This window comes from Malaya genurostris, chromosome 2, assembly GCF_030247185.1.
Source record: "Malaya genurostris strain Urasoe2022 chromosome 2, Malgen_1.1, whole genome shotgun sequence".
NCBI classification, from domain to species: domain Eukaryota; kingdom Metazoa; phylum Arthropoda; class Insecta; order Diptera; family Culicidae; genus Malaya; species Malaya genurostris.
In genome coordinates, this window is record NC_080571.1 from 134,219,041 (window position 1) to 134,235,526 (window position 16,486).

A 16,486-nucleotide genomic window follows, 5' to 3' on the forward strand; every position below is an offset into this window, starting at 1 on the left:
ATTCCTTCAATGCCATTCGCTTCTTTAAATGAAGTTGATTTATGGCGATATAACTGAAAATTAAATGATCTACCTACAAGATCAACTTTTTCAAATGATCATCCAAATGAATTCGACTTCATCACTTTTTGAAGCATTTCAAATCGGATGGAAATTTGCAAATAATATTATAATGAATTTAAAATTTAACAGTGATGTTAAATAATTATTTGAATATTTTAAATTGGAATGCTCGATCTTTAAAATCGAGTGAAGATGAATTTTATAATTTTCTCAAAGTTCACAAAATTCATATTGCCATTGTGACAGAAACTTTTCTTAAACCAAATGTCAATTTGAAAAGTAATCCACATTATGTGGTTCATCGATTTGACAGGTTTACTGGAATGGGTGGTGGAGTTGCCATTTTTGTCCAACGGCAAATTAAACATCGAATTTTACCTTCTTTCAATACTAAAGTTATTGAAAGCTTGGGAATCGAAGTTGAAACCATTCATGGAATTTATTTCATCGCTGGAGCATATTTGCCATTCCAATGCACCGGCGAACAATTAAATTTCTTTAAAGGCGATTTGCAAAAGCTTACAAGATATCGATCGAAATTTTTCGTAATAGGGGACTTAAATGCTAAGCATGTCCAGTGGAATTGTAGGCAAAATAACAGTAATTGTAAAATACTTCATAATCAACTCTCAGCTGGTTACTTCACAGTTCTTCATCCCAGTAATCCGACTTGTTTCTCTTCCGTGAAAAACCCGTCTACAATTGATCTGGTTCTAACGGGTCAAAGTCACATTTGTAGTGAACCGATTACACATGCTGACTTTGACTCAGATCATCTTCCTGCAACATTCAGACTTTCCAACGAAGCTATAATTAATCCTATTAGTTCTATATTCAACTATCATAGAGCTAATTGGTTGGATTACAGATCTCACATTGAAAAGTACAGGTGTGTTATGTCAGAGACATTACTGGATGTCGTGAATACGAATAAAACTAACACTTTAACTTTATACTTCCGAATATAAATTAGTTTATCGATAGGCTACAGTACAGATTAGTTACATTACAAATATTACGAAATAACCAGTATAGTTCCTTATGATAAAATAATGGTGGTTCTGAAAAGAACCTTTTATGAAGGCGTTCGTGATGTAGAGTGACGAGTTGAGTTCAAATTCCGATGGATACCATTGACTTCCGATGGATACCATTGACTTCCGATGGATACCGCTGACTTCCGTTTTCTATTTCCAGGATGACCTGTTGTCCGTGAATGCGAAACTGAAACTTTGTTCTGTTGGAGTTTCCTGCTTCTTCCGCTTGCGGTAACAACACTTGGAGATTCCTCGATCGCACCATATTGAACACGATGACAACGACAGCCAAATTCGAAAAGAATGGCTTCTGAGCCGGTGCTGTGCATTTTATATAGCAAATCTGCAGAAAGTTTACTACAAACTACAACTGGTTGAAAAATGGGTCGTATAAAGTATAGTGAAGTAAAATTTCGCATAATTCTTTGGGTATAAAATTATGGTTCTAAATGGCACCTTAGAGAATTTTAATGTCGATTATTTCATTTCGGATTTCAATATTTTAGTAAAAGATATTATCAAAATGCTGTACGGGATTAATTTCTAGCATCCCAGAAGAGCCAAACTGTATAATTTTCTAAGATATTAAACACTGATTGAATATAAACGATTCTAAACACTGTTGCGAATTTAGAACTGCGAAAATTGCACAAAATGGATCAAATTATCTTAGATTTGCACTACGCTGATAATTTTATTTTCGATTTACAAAGAAGCAATCTTTTCTGTAGGTAACATTTAGAGCCATTAGAAGGGCTGATTTTGCATAATGTTAAACATTGTTGTTCATTTTCCGTTGTATTTTGCTCCAATGCAAACGACCACCAACAGGATGATGTAATTGATCTTCTTCGAAGGGAAACTGGCTCTGCGACCTGAGCGTTCGAGGTTTTGTACAACGCTAAAGGTCTGCTCTTATTACTAGCGAATGACCTGCTTTCATTGCCATCTGCAAAAGGCCTGCTTTTATTGCCATCTGCTCCACCGGACGACTGAAGTCCAAATGAGAGTTGCAACCTGAGCGTTTGAGGTTTTAACCAAGCAGAAGGTGCACTCTCCGAAGCTGCTGGTTGATTAAATCATTCCCACGACGTCCGCTTCCGTCCAACGCACAAGAAGAAATGATCTATTTTCGACCACGGTTCCCCTTTTATACGCAGTCAGTTGAAGACATGTGCCTGTCTACCTCAAAATCGTCGTCCCTGCGCGAAAAACCCAAGTGAAAGTAAAGAGTTTTCCGCGCTGTTTTCAAATTTTGAGAAAACTTAATCTTTAAGTTGTTTGTGGTTATCTCACACTGTTTAAAATTTTATCCTAAATTCCTGATCATATTTTTGCTGAAATAGTGAAAAAATTATGTTGCTGCCATTAATACAAGACGAGATATCCACGATTAAGTTCTGCCCATTCTTCCATATGGCTAATTTTGAAAAGACACCCCATAGTAAAGTAAGTCGTATTCACGACAAAATCATGTGGATCATGAAACTATTTTAGAAAATTCTGCGGACATCGACACAGCAATTTATAATTTGAATCATTACATTATCGAAGCTAGAAATCTTTCAGTTCCCAAAGCTCCAACTAATTTCAATTCTCCTATCATCGATGACAATCTTCAACTGCTCATTCGGTTGAAGAATGTTCGTCGACGACAATATCAACGTTCTCGTGATCCTGCTATGAAAAACATAGTTAAGGATTTACAAAAAGAAATTAAACATAGATTTACTCTTCTGCGAAATGAAAATTTCGCTAAAGAAGTTGAACAAATTAAACCATATTCTAAACCTTTCTGGAAACTTTCTAAGGTTCTTAAGAAACCTCAGAAACCAATTCCTGCTCTCAAGGAAATCAAATACTTCTTACGAATGGCGAAAAAGCTCAAAAACTTGCTCAGCAGTTCGAGAGTGTCCACAATTTTAATTTGAACGTTGTGAGTTCCTATTGAAAATGAAGTCTCACTGAAATATGATCATATTTCAACCCAAGTGTTATCACAAGATGACATTATTGAGACGAATTTTGATGAAATTAAATCAATTATTAGGAAACTTAATAACATGAAGAATCCTGGTAATGATGGAATTTTTAATATTCTTATTAAAAATCCATGCCTTGAGACTCCTGATTAAAATTTTCAACAAGTGTTTTTCATTAGCTTACTTCCCAAAAAGATGGAAAAACGCTAAAGTAATTCCTATCCTCAAACCTGATAAAAATCCAGCAGAAACATCAAGTTATCGACCAATTGACTTACTTTCTTCTATCAGTAAACTTTTTGAAAAAAATTATCTTGTTGAGAATGATGTCTCATATAAATTAGAATTCAATTTTTTACCAGAACAGTTTGGATTTCGTCATGAACATTCAACTACTCATCAACTTGTCAGAGTAACGAACATGATAAAAGCAAATAAATCTTCTGGGTTATCAACTGGAGTTGCTCTTCTAGACATAGAAAAAGCATTCGACAGTGTTTGGCACAAAGGTTTAATAGAAAAAATGTCTAATTTCCAGTTTCCTATTTATTTGATCAAAATGATTCAAAAATATTTAACTGATCGTACTCTTCAGGTTAGCTATCAGAATTGTAAATCTTAATTGCTACCCGTACGAGCCGGTGTTCAGCAGGGTTCGAGTGTAGCTCCAATCTTGTATAATATTTTCACTTCTGATCTTCCAAACCTCCCCTTTGGTTGTCAGAAATCGGTATTCTGTGACGACACAAGTCTGTTAGCCACAGGTAGAAATCTAAGAGTGATCTGCAGTCGCCTACAAAGAAGTTTAAATATTTTCAGTGATTATCTGTCAAAATGGAAAATTAAACCAAATGCAGCAAAAACGCAATTAATTATCTTTCCTCATAAGCCAAGAGCTTCTTTTCTTAAACCAAACAATAACCACATTCTCAAATTGAATGGCTTGGAATTGACATGGTCTGATTAAGCTAAATACTTACGTTTAACGTATGACAAAAAACTCACTTTCAGAGGATCACATTCAAGGAATCCAGGCAAAGTGTAATAAATATATTAAATGTTTATATCCTCTTATAAACAGAAATTCTAAGCTCTGTCTAAAAAACAAATTGTTAATTTATAAACAAATTTTCAGACCAGCCATGCTTTATGCAGTACCAATATGGTCAAGTTGTTGTTCCACCAGGAAGAAAACGCTTCAAAGGATTCAGAATAAAATTCTGAAAATGATTTTGAAGCGTCCTCCCTGGTTTAGTACAAATGAGTTACACAGACTGACAAATATAGAACCATTAGATGTAATGTCACATAATATTATAAGCAAATTCCGACAAAAATCGATGCAATCTTCAATTGAATCGATTCGCTCTCTGTATTAGTTAGTAAGTTAGTATATAAGTTCCTTTTCCCCATTACACAATACAAGTAGGTTTAGAATTTTCCCTACACAAAATTCTCAGAATTGCGGAAGCAAATAATGTCCTCATGGTAATAACCAAATCATATATATAATAGGGCTGAAAAGTCACCACTTGTGGCTGAACACCCAATTTGAATCTTAATAATTTAATTTTAACTCATATTCCAATAAATAGTTATTAAAAAAAAAAGAAGTCATCAATAACATCCGTTCGCGCTCGGAAAGCCTGTCATCAGTCTGTTAGCGAAAACTGAATATATAATCTTAATCACTTCCTAGCTCCTCGAAGATTGTTAGCTTGCAGTTAAATTTATTGTGAGAAGAACGACGCTCAAACCAACGAGAGATAATTATATTCACGGCATCTGTGCTTCATGAAGACTCTAACACCAGCACACAGTACCATCTGTGCATATATGGATTATATTAGCTTCCACTAGCGGTTTGTTTGTGTAGTTTTTTTTGGCTGGAAAGGCGTCCTCTTTGTGAGCGGTGGAATTGTTTGTTCACAATGCAATGAGAACTATATATTCATTCACCGGTGAATGAATATTCCAAACCCTGGTTCTAGTATATCCAGGGAGGCCATCTCATGTACTTCACTAGTCCTTGTCCAAGGGGGTAAATTTAGAATCATCTTTAAGATCTTACTTGAATGCGCTGAAGCCTAAGTTTGTGCGTTCGTGCACAGCCCCGTCAAACAGGGACTACGTATTCAATTGCGGGGTAGATGATTTGTTTAAAGACAGGTTGATTCTTCAGACACAGTTTAGATGTTCTACAAATCAGCGGATACAGAGACCTAATGAGTATACTGCATTTTTGAACGATTTGGTCAACATGTGACCTGAATATCAGATGTCTGTCAAAGGTGAGTCATAGATAGATAACTTGGTCGGACCATTGGGTGACCTCATCACCGAATCGTATTCGGCATTCGTCTGATGGAACAAGTTTTGGAGATCTTGAATGTGGAAACAAGATGACCTGAGTTTTTGCTGCATTGATCACAATTTTCCAGCTTGTAAAATATTCAGTTAGAGCATCCAGACCTGTCTGTAGTTTATTCTCCAGAGCACACACCACCACCCGGAAGAGGTGGGATGTCTGGTGTAAAAATGTTGTATAGGATGGGACCTAGGATATTTCCTTGGGGTACACCAGCAGGAATAGTAAATCTTTCTGAAAGTGTATTATTCAGAGAAACCTGGAATGCTCCATCTGCAAGATAATTTTTGATAATTTTAATAAGATGCATGGGAAAATTATATCGATGCAGTTTAAACACCAGGCCATCGTGCCACACATTATCGAATGCCTTTACGATATCTAATATTGCCATGGCAGTCGTTTTGGACACTGATTTTTTTTACTGGTTGACGTTGTTAACCCTTGTGAGTTGGTGGATGGTGGATCTTTCTTTCCGGAACCCAAACTGTTCTTGCAGTAATATATCCTGTTCATCTGCGAAAGCAAGAATTCGCCTTTGTATTGACTTTTCAAACAGCTTGGATAGGGTAGAGAGTAAGCTCATGGGCCGATAGCTACGCTAACAGCAACGGCTCTTTCATGTGGACTAACAATGTTGAGTCCCAAATTGTGAAAACACACAAACTGCTGGCCTAGCGCATTTGCCTTCTCCACTGACGTGATGAAAGGTATTCCTTCAGCTGCGTCCTGGGGTGACATCAGAGGAGGAATAGGCTTCGGTTTTTTCTTAAGCACCTTCGTTAAGGACCAGAAGGGCTTTGAATGTGGGAGAATTTCTTGAAGCTTGTGCTGGAAGTTCCTGTTGCGAAGCTCAGTTATCCTTTCCTGGATTATCATAGTTAAGCTGTTATAAAAGATCTTCTTATCTAGGATGCCAGTTCGTTGATTCTTCCTCTGGTAGATATTTCGAAGTCGGATGAGTTTCTTGGTGACACTGTCAATTTGATGAGAGGAACTCTGCATATATTGTATTGTAACCGTCCTATCACGAACGACTGTGATTGAATGCTGGGTTGAAGATAGGGCCGCATCGATTTCCATCGGGGAATCCAGTGGCAAATCGATATTAATAAGTTGGTCGGCGATTTGTTGAAATTGGGCCCAGTCGGTGCGATACTATTTCCTCCGAAGTTGAATAGACACTGTTTCTGGTGAAGATCCCAACGTCAATATTACTAGTAAGTGGTCGGAGCTTGTTGAAAACAACCATAGAGCTGTCTATGGCGATGTTGCTGATGAATATATCTAAAATAGAATGAACTCCTGATCTGGAAAGTCGCGCTGGTTGATCCGGAGCGAGAATGTTGTACTGTCCAGCTTCGTAATCTTCGGCAAGTACGAATCCGTTTCGATTCTGTGTTTTGTTTCCCCACAGCTCATGCCGTGCGTTCAGGTCCCCAGCAATGATGAATTTGTTCTGTCGTCGAGTGAGCATAGCCAGATCTCGCTTCAATGATGCACACGTACAATCTCGAAGATTTGTTTGTTTGGGGCAGTACGCTGTAATGACGATGATGGGTCCCATCGTCGTTGTAATCTCAATTCCGATGGCTTCTATAAGTTGCAATTTAAAGGCAGACAGAAGCCTGTGCTGAAAGGATCGTTTAATGGCAATGCAACTCCCCCTCCTCTGGTAGTTGTCCTGTCGAGCCTGTGAATTCTGTAATTAAAAATAAAAATAGAAATTTCAGGTTTAAGATGAGTTTTAGTTAAAATAGCAATATCGGCATTCTTCTCTTGGAGAAAGTCGGACAATTCAGCAATTTTGCTCCTCAGTGAGTGATTTACTACAACCAACTCATTATATTGCATATTCGATGATGAATTTGCCTAAGGCGTTGATTTGATCTAACCGCGTTCGGCAGTTTCGTAGTTTTGTTGTCATTGTTTCAAAAATGACGATCAGTTGTTCAGCAGAGAATAAGTCACCAGAGTCATCATTTGCTTGTGGTTGATTATTGCACCATCCAGGAATGATTTTGGAGGTATAATCTTTTTGTGATCCAGCGGCTGAATCTTTTGGATTGCTGTGAGGAAGTGGCGGCAAATTTTCAATATCCCTCTTCGGTGTGAGCCATGGGAAATTAACTTCATCCTTCTGTGGAACATTCTTGCGCGTTGATTTTTTTACGGGATGCCTGTTGTTCAATTTTTGTGAACTCACCACGTTTGGGACACGATTTGCTAGTAGATGGATGGTCGCCATCACAGTTCACACATTTTACAGTGATGTCATCTAGTAGGCAATCGTTGGTATTGTGTGATTCGGCGCATTTCCTGCACCGACTTTTCATGTGGCAATTCCTCGCTCCATGGTCGTAGTTCAAACAGTTCGTGCACTGTGTGATATCCCGATGTAACGGTTTATACTTTTGCCATTCGATGATTATATGGAATAACGATTTTATCGTTTTCAGTTGACTCATGGTGATGGAGCCCTTCTCCAGATGAATCAAGTACAGTTGATCTCGATACTTTTTGTCCGTGTTGTGTCGTTTCGTTTTAATCACCGCCACAGGCTTTGGTCCAGTCTCCGACAGTGCCTGCTTTAGTTCGGCTTCCATCATGTCGGGTAGTCCTCGAAGTACAACCTTCATAGGTTTGTTAGTGGCAATATCGTGTGTGAAGTATTCCGCTTTTGTCTGCTTCAGGTAACATTTCACTGCTTTGTAGTGGTTCAAAGCCAAAACAGTTATTTTGTAGCCTTCAGTACATAAACGGATTGTTGCCTGTTGTCCTTTGCTGATCAGCAGTGTTGAAATCCGAGCGTAGAGTTGGTGTGAAGCCCTTCAGTTAGAAAGGCGGCATTTTTCCTTCTTCTGCAGTTCCTCTTCGACATCAACTAGCAGATCAGCGTATTGGTTGTTACTCAGCATACGGTCGTTTACCTGTACATCACTTGGCTTAACAATCGTCGTCCTTGGGAAAAATCCAAGCAAAAGTAAAGCTGTTTACAAATTTTGAGAAAACCTAATTTTTGAGTTGTTTGTGGTTATCTCACACTGTTCAAAATATTATCCCAAATTCCTGATCATATTTTTGATGAAATAGTGAAAGAATTATGTTGCTGCCGGTAATACAAGTCGAGATGTTCACGATTAAGTTCTGCCCATTCTTTCATATGGCTAATTTTGAAAAGGCGCCCCATAGTAAAGTAAGTCGTATTCACGACAAACACAAACACACAGTTGCGCAATACAGCACAATAGATAAATTTTAGTACCGACGTCAAACATATCACCACCTCGAAAGTGAACCCCTTTGTTTCCTCTGCACTAATCACAACCTAAATGTTTTTTCTATCGATACCAGACACCACAATCACTAAACACTCGTATGAAACTAACGAATAAGCTTATTCAAGAATGCACTTATTCAAATTTTTAACTAAAAAATTAGAGGGTTCAAGACACGACCGAGCACAATAACATTAAAAATGAAACGTTTCTAGGGTCTGCATAATAAATACAAAAATAAAGATGATAATGATGATGATGATACACTAAACTTCAATGCACTTCAAAGTTACATGGAAGCTCAATTTTAGATACAAACAACCTAAAGATTCAAACTATTTTATTTTTAATGATAATTCTCGAAAAACATACAAACTTATTAATTTGATCTGATTTATATCGTTTATTTACCCCCAGTTTTAACCTAATAATGGTCGTTCACTGGGTGAACTTATTTATTTTATGAACAGTTAATCGATCCATGAGAATGTTGTACCAGTAATCTCAGTATTGGTGTAATTTTTTTAATCCTTCAAAATCGTCGATAATTTTCGGTCGGTGTCGGTAAATAATATGGCAACAATACGAGGAAGAAAACATGTGCAACAGTCCGCATAAAATATTTAGTTACATTGATTTTCGCTTTGGCATATTAGAAATATACGGAATGGATACGCAACAAAATTCCGAAATTTTGTTCATATTGTAACTTGATGTTGTGAACACATGAATGAACATTGTCATAGTTACAACGCGTGTAGCCATCAGACGCTTATTGTTTTGAAGCAAATAATAATTGAACTGAAACGGTTAACCAAATTCTACGAGGGTTCCTATTCAAACGATACATGTAAAATCGCAGGTAAACTTACCTTGAGTTTATCTTTGATACTGTATGATATTGTATCTAATTGTACTGTATATGTGAGCCTGCGGAACTCATTTATACTACTAATCCGAGAAGGCCGCTTTTAGATAAATTTCATAATTTAATTTTGAATCTTTTGAAGCGTTTAATTCCTGGTGGGACAACAACTTGTTCAGTCACATTGTCACGTTTTGTTCGTATGGGAATGGAGATTTAAGTATGCAAACCGATCCGTTGACAAATGAAAACATTTTTAAGCTTACAATATTGAAGCTTTGGAATCTTTTAAATTAGGAAAATCTATTAACAAATTATCGAGGAACAAGCGCTTTGAATTGAAATGTTCAAATACATTATCTCATAAATTTAAGTTAAATGTTTCCGAATCGATTGTTTGTTGAATTATATAAATCCATCACCAAATGACTGAGTTATAAGCCTTCAAAATTATGACCGGAAAATGTTACGCGATTAGTTTTGCATGTTTTAAATTGACACCCAGTCTCGGGAAGCGAAGTGTAAGGCAATTTTAATGGCAAAAGCGACCAAAAACTTTCTAAATACATGGGATATTTCAAAAGAATCGGTAACCACGCTGATTCAGTTTTTCACACGGAACGACCGAAATTAGCTCTGCGCCTAATTCGTATTACTGTTTTTGAATTAGTTGATTTTAACAACAAAATTTCCAAAAAAACTATAAAATTAGTTAAAATTGAGAATTTACTTTGCTGAAAAAATTCTTATTTTTAGAGAATGTGTTTTGTTGGTGAATATCCTGGACACAAACCAGCAATATTTCAATCCAACACGAAATTCTCATTGACAACTAATTTTGTTAATAAAATCAGAAAATTTGTTTCTATTTATCTATCACCATCATTACTGAAGGACAGCACAAAGAAAACAAAACTGAAATGGGTATTATTAACAAGTTTATTAGCCAAAAACTCATGAGAAGTGTCAAAGCAAAACAATCCATTAAAAAGCTAAAAAGGACAGTCTCGTTGACACTGCTTGCAAATTGTTTTGATGTTTATCGCATGTGTTCGATATATCTTTATTTAAATTTCTAAACCGATATGTAAAAATGTCGTAAACTGTTAGTGGAAATCGTATTTATTCAGAATTTGTGCGCACTTGAAGCGATTGTGCGTAATAATGTTTTTACGCGGAACAGTGAAGTGAATTTCGAATGTTTCACTCTAATTGTGATGAAGTTTTTTTGTATCTTCAAACCTTCCGAGCTGCGCCGTCCGGTGTACTACTTGTATTCGGTTTTTGTTTTCCGAGTGCTCAAAGTTTTCAGTGAGAATGAAGAAAACAGTGATTTAGAAGAAAAAAAAATCAAAAAAAATGTTTATGATTCGTTTATGTCTTTTTCTCCAATACAACATCGTATTTATACCTGCCAATATGGAAAAGACAACCGCGTCTGAAAATTTTTCGGCAGTAGTGTGCCATCTAGTGGCTAGTAGTCATTACGGTGTTACCGTTTCGGTGACAGGGCGCCATATAGCTGCAGATTGCAGAAGCCAAATCAACCATTCATATTGGTTGAAAACAACATTTTATTTCTTTGATTCAACTAGAAAATTAGTTGAATGGAAATGAAATGTGCCTTAGCTAAGAAATGACAGCACGTTTAATTTGTGAATTCAACTAAAAAAAATAGTCATTTCAACAAATATTTTATTATTATTAAGGGAATGAGAATAAAAAGTCTAAATTAGCAAAAGTAAGAATTTTTTAGTTGTCTCAAAAAATAACTAACTAAAATCAGCAAATCAACTAAATTTTTCGCGAAAATGCTGATTTCGGTCGTTCCGTGCAATAGCTAGATGATATATAAGATACTCAAGCGAACACGGTGTTGCGCAGACAACAGGAAATTTCCAACAAATAATGCAAAAGCGACAATCCAGCAAGTGAACGCATATACAATCCAGTCATCAGCTCACTGGACGAGCTACTTGTTTCATTCACAGTCAAACATCAACTAGGCAAAGAAATATTGTGCCGCCTATATTTATAGATTTCTCTTCATACTACGCATAACGATGCGGTGTTTTTTATGCATGACGCAAAGCCTCCTATGCCGAACAAGAAGTTGACGTCATTTTGTACAACAAGGATTGGTGGATGAAAACATAGGTCGATTCCAACCATTTTTTCAATGGTATACTTTTGAAATACTGAAACGACGTCGTCAAACATGTTTAAGTTAAAAGTTTCCGAATCGATTGGTTGTTATATTATAACAATCCATCAACAAATGACCGAGTTATTAACGTTCAAAATTATGACACAAAAAGGTTACGCGACTATTTTTGAAACTTTTAATTGACACCCGGCCCCATATAGTGAAGAGTAAGGCATTTTTAATGCCAAAAACATGACATCCACACACCGCTCTGTCGCAGTCTTCGACTACCCAGCGAGCGAATGGGTGTTCCTTCTAGTATTGAGAACCACTCGCTACTACCGGCCTCTAGCGCTGACTGTGGAAAAATGTGTCGGTGCAGATTTCCTACTAAATGAAATTCGAGGTGTAAGAAAAGGTTGAAACCGTTGGCCGTGCGAGAGAAATCAAACGGATAGCATCATTTTGGCATGCTGTGATCGGTTCGTGAAAACATAGGTCGTATGAACTTAATTTTTCAGTAGTAAAATACTTAAGCGACTTTGTCATACATGTTTAAGTCAACTGTTTCTAAGTCGATTGGTTTTTAAAATGTATCAATCCATCAACAAATTACTGAGCTATTATCGTTCAAAATTATGACAGAAAAAGGCTACGCAACTATTTTTGAAACTGACATTGACACCCGGCCCCATATAGTGAAGAGTAAGGCCTTTTTATTGCCGAAAAGTAAAATAAATGATTAATTAATTTTGTTATTTTTCAGAACTTTTCAGCCTTTGGTTAAGGTTGTTTTCAAGGAAAACTGGAAATTTCGTGTTAAAATAATAAAATTATGAAGCGTTGAACAAGTTACGCAATATGAAACTTACTAATGTTTCGTTTATATTCGAAATGTCTAACGATTCGTTGTATGATCAATTTTTAGAACATGCTCAAAAATACTACAAAATGTCAAATTACACAAAAAAAATTATTGCTAAAATTTTGCTGTACTTTGCAAGCGTACACCCAGTTGCCAACATCGAGCACCTCGTGGCTAAGTGTTGGTGTACTGTTACTGACGCGACGAATTCCGATGCAGGCGATTGTACTTATTTCAAGTGTTTTAAAAATGTTTATTAAATGATTTTTGCCTTTCTCATATAAAAAGGTTATGCAATCACTGTGAAACCCGACTTTTGAACCGAGGCCCAGAAGGCCGAGTGTAATATACTATTCGACTCTGTTCGGCGAGATCACAAAATGTATGTGTATGTGTGTGTATGTATGTGATAAATAATGTCACTTAATTTTCTCAGAGATGGCTGAACCGATTTTCACAAACTTGAAAGGTCTCATACAATGTTCCTGAGTTTCATATGTATTCGACTACCGGTTCCGGAATTACAGGGTAATATGCACCAAGAACAGGATAAAAATAGTCACACACGTTTCTCAAAGATGGCTGAACCGAGATTTGAATGAAAGGTCTTACGACCTTATACAATTGCCCTGAGTTTTATTTTGATCCGGAATTACGAGGAAATAAGGAAAAATTTATGAAAAAATATGCAATTAATTTTCTCGGAAATTTCACAACTGATTTTCACAAACTAAGAAGCCGACTTTAGGTTCCGGTATTACAGTGCGATTAGTTAAAATTTTCAATTTCATGATTTTCTCACAAGCGATGGCGAAACGAGCTGGACATTTTTATAAAACCTACTGCTAAATTGATCTTGTTTACAGATCTTATTAGTTAGTGAATATATAAAATTACTTTGGGACTACTAGTTCCGCTTCCGAAAGCACCAGTAATAGTGAAGAGCATCTCCAAAAACGGAACTCTTGTCGATTTCTCAGCAACGGTTAAACCGATTCACGATTCACGATTCAAATTGAAGCTCTTATAGTCTTTAAACATACTGTGCAATTCTATCCTGATCCGACTTCCGGGTCCGAAATTATAGGGCGAGAAGTATCAAAACATTCAAATTCGAAATGACGATGCAGAAGATAGTATAGTTATAGCGTGATGGGTAAGTCGATGCCTTTCAACAGGCTATACTAGTTCCAAGTTCCCGGTTCCAGAAGTACCAGAAGTAGTGGTCAAAAAGTTTAAAACGAGACTCATTCGAATTTCTCAGAGGTGAATGGATCAATTTTCACAAATAGTCTCATAGGTTGCTGTTTAATTTAATCCGGGTCCGATTTTCGGTTCCAGAACTGTAGGGTAAAGTGTGTTTAATCATTTAGTGCGACGATGCAAAATAAAATTCTTTTGGTGATATTTTTGAAAATATAAGTAATATAAGGAAGGCATCATTGCACCACTAGGTGGATTAAAACAGGTTCTTTTATACATAAATCATGTTTTGAGTTTATATATATTTGTCTTAGAATATGTTACCTAATGACTTTTTCTAAATGTGTATATGTGTATCTTTTCAGGTTCGGGATCTAGTTGAAAAATGCACCTGCCCATCGCAATTTCCAATGGTGCGTGTATCAGAAGGCAAATATCGTATAGGCGATACCAAAGTTTTAATATTTGTACGGGTAAGTCGTGTTAAATTTCTAACAATACACTCGAAGATAAACTACAATAGTCGGTTCTATGGTTGAACCGGATTATTCGGCCAAAATACAATTTTTTTGCTGTAGAAAGAATGCAATCTTGCTTTGGAAGGGGTATGGTGGGGGGGGGGTGGTTCAAGAATATTTGGAGGTTGCCAAATGGTGAGATAACTAAGTCCTCTCAAGTTCCTATCTCATGCCTCCCCGAGCGGCCAAAATACAATTTTTTTGCTGTAGAAAGAATGCAATCTTGCTTTGGAAGGGGTATGGGGGGGGGGGGGGTGGTTCAAGAATATTTGGAGGTTGCCAAATGGTGAGATAACTAAGTCCTCTCAAGTTCCTATCTCATGCCTCCCCGAGCGTCTATGATGACAGTTGGTCAATAAAACGGCGTCAACTGGGTGCTATCGCCTTTTGTGTTAGTAACAGGTTGCGAAATGGCTTGTAGGTTGAAGCCCATCCTAAAGTGCAATATTTATCATAGTATATTGCAACATGTGGTTCTGCTGTTTGTTGCATTATTTGTTATATATTGTATCAGAGCATATTATTTCATATATTATCGTCTTATACTATATTTTGTTATGTTACATTATGTTGTATTTTGTTGCATTGCATTATATCACATTATATTGTATTATGTTACATTATGTTATATTATATTATATTATTTTATATTATGTTATATCACAGAGAACAGATATCCAACGGACATTCATGCGTGCAAAGTCGTGTGCAACGGTGATTTTTAACGGATTTCACTTGTATGCTTTACACAGCTTTTTGAAAAAAATTGTACTAGCTTAGATATCTGTTCTCTGTAGTTATATTATATTGTAGTATATTAAATTATGTTACATTGTGTTATATTATATTATATTTTATTATATTATATTATGTTATATTATATTGTAAAGGGTGATTTTTTAAGAGCTTGAGAACTTTTTTAAACAATAAAACGCATAAAATTTGCAAAATCTCATCGGTTCTTTATTTTAAACGTTAGATTGGTACATGACATTTACTTTTTGAAGATAATTTCATTTAAATGTTGACCGCGGCTGCGTCTTAGGTGGTCCATTCGGAAAGTCCAATTTTGGGCAACTTTTTCGAGCATTTCGGCCGGAATAGCCCGAATTTCTTCGGAAATGTTGTCTTCCAAAGCTGGAATAGTTACTGGCTTATTTCTGTAGACTTTAGACTTGACGTAGCCCCACAAAAAATAGTCTAAAGGCGTCAAATCGCATGATCTTGGTGGCCAACTTACCGGTCCATTTCTTGAGATGAATTGTTCTCCGAAGTTTTCCCTCAAAATGGCCATAGAATCGCGAGCTGTGTGGCATGTAGCGCCATCTTGTTGAAACCACATGTCAACCAAGTTCAGTTCTTCCATTTTTGGCAACAAAAAGTTTGTTAGCATCGAACGATAGCGATCGCCATTCACTGTAACGTTGCGTCCAACAGCATCTTTGAAAAAATACGGTCCAATGATTCCACCAGCGTACAAACCACACCAAACAGTGCATTTTTCGGGATGCATGGGCAGTTCTTGAACGGCTTCTGGTTGCTCTTCACTCCAAATGCGGCAATTTTGCTTATTTACGTAGCCATTCAACCAGAAATGAGCCTCATCGCTGAACAAAAATTGTCGATAAAAAAGCGGAAACCGAACACTGATTTTGGTAATAAAATTCAATGATTTGCAAGCGTTGCTCGTTAGTAAGTCTATTCATGATGAAATGTCAAAGCATACTGAGCAAATAATAATGCATGAAAATCATAACCTCAAAAAATCTGAGCAAATACTAATGCATGAAAATCCTAACCTCAAAAAAATCACCTTTTATTATGCTCAATTATATCGACAACGGGGAGGTGCAGGGAGTGCATCAGGGTATCTTCTTACAAGTGAATGACTGGATGATGGAGTGGATTGCCAACCTGAGTCACTTGGGGAAGCTTTGTGTTTCTCCCTGAAGGTCTGAAATGAGTAAGGCGCACCCTTCCAACAAACAAACCATCAGGCGGGTTTATGCTGTTATAGCGAAATTCTTTATTATATGCTGGAAGGCGCCTCAAAACCCATTTTGGCCTTCTTAACAGCAGTTATATGAAAGCTATCTAATAATCAAATTAGGATCTACTGTAAGTCTACCCTCATACACTGGTAATGCCTTGAACTGACATA

General features: G+C 36.6%; 1 protein-coding gene across 6 annotated transcripts in view; it reads left to right on the forward strand.

Moving 5' to 3' along the window:
- LOC131429404 (GAS2-like protein pickled eggs) overlaps positions 1-16,486 on the forward strand; it is a 556,322-nt gene that overhangs the window by 286,955 nt on the left and 252,881 nt on the right. For all 6 annotated transcript variants that reach the window (XM_058593488.1, XM_058593485.1, XM_058593486.1 and 3 more), the window contains one exon: positions 14,173-14,280. In XM_058593488.1, the coding sequence (XP_058449471.1) occupies positions 14,173-14,280 (108 nt within the window). The remainder of the gene's footprint in view (positions 1-14,172; positions 14,281-16,486) is intronic.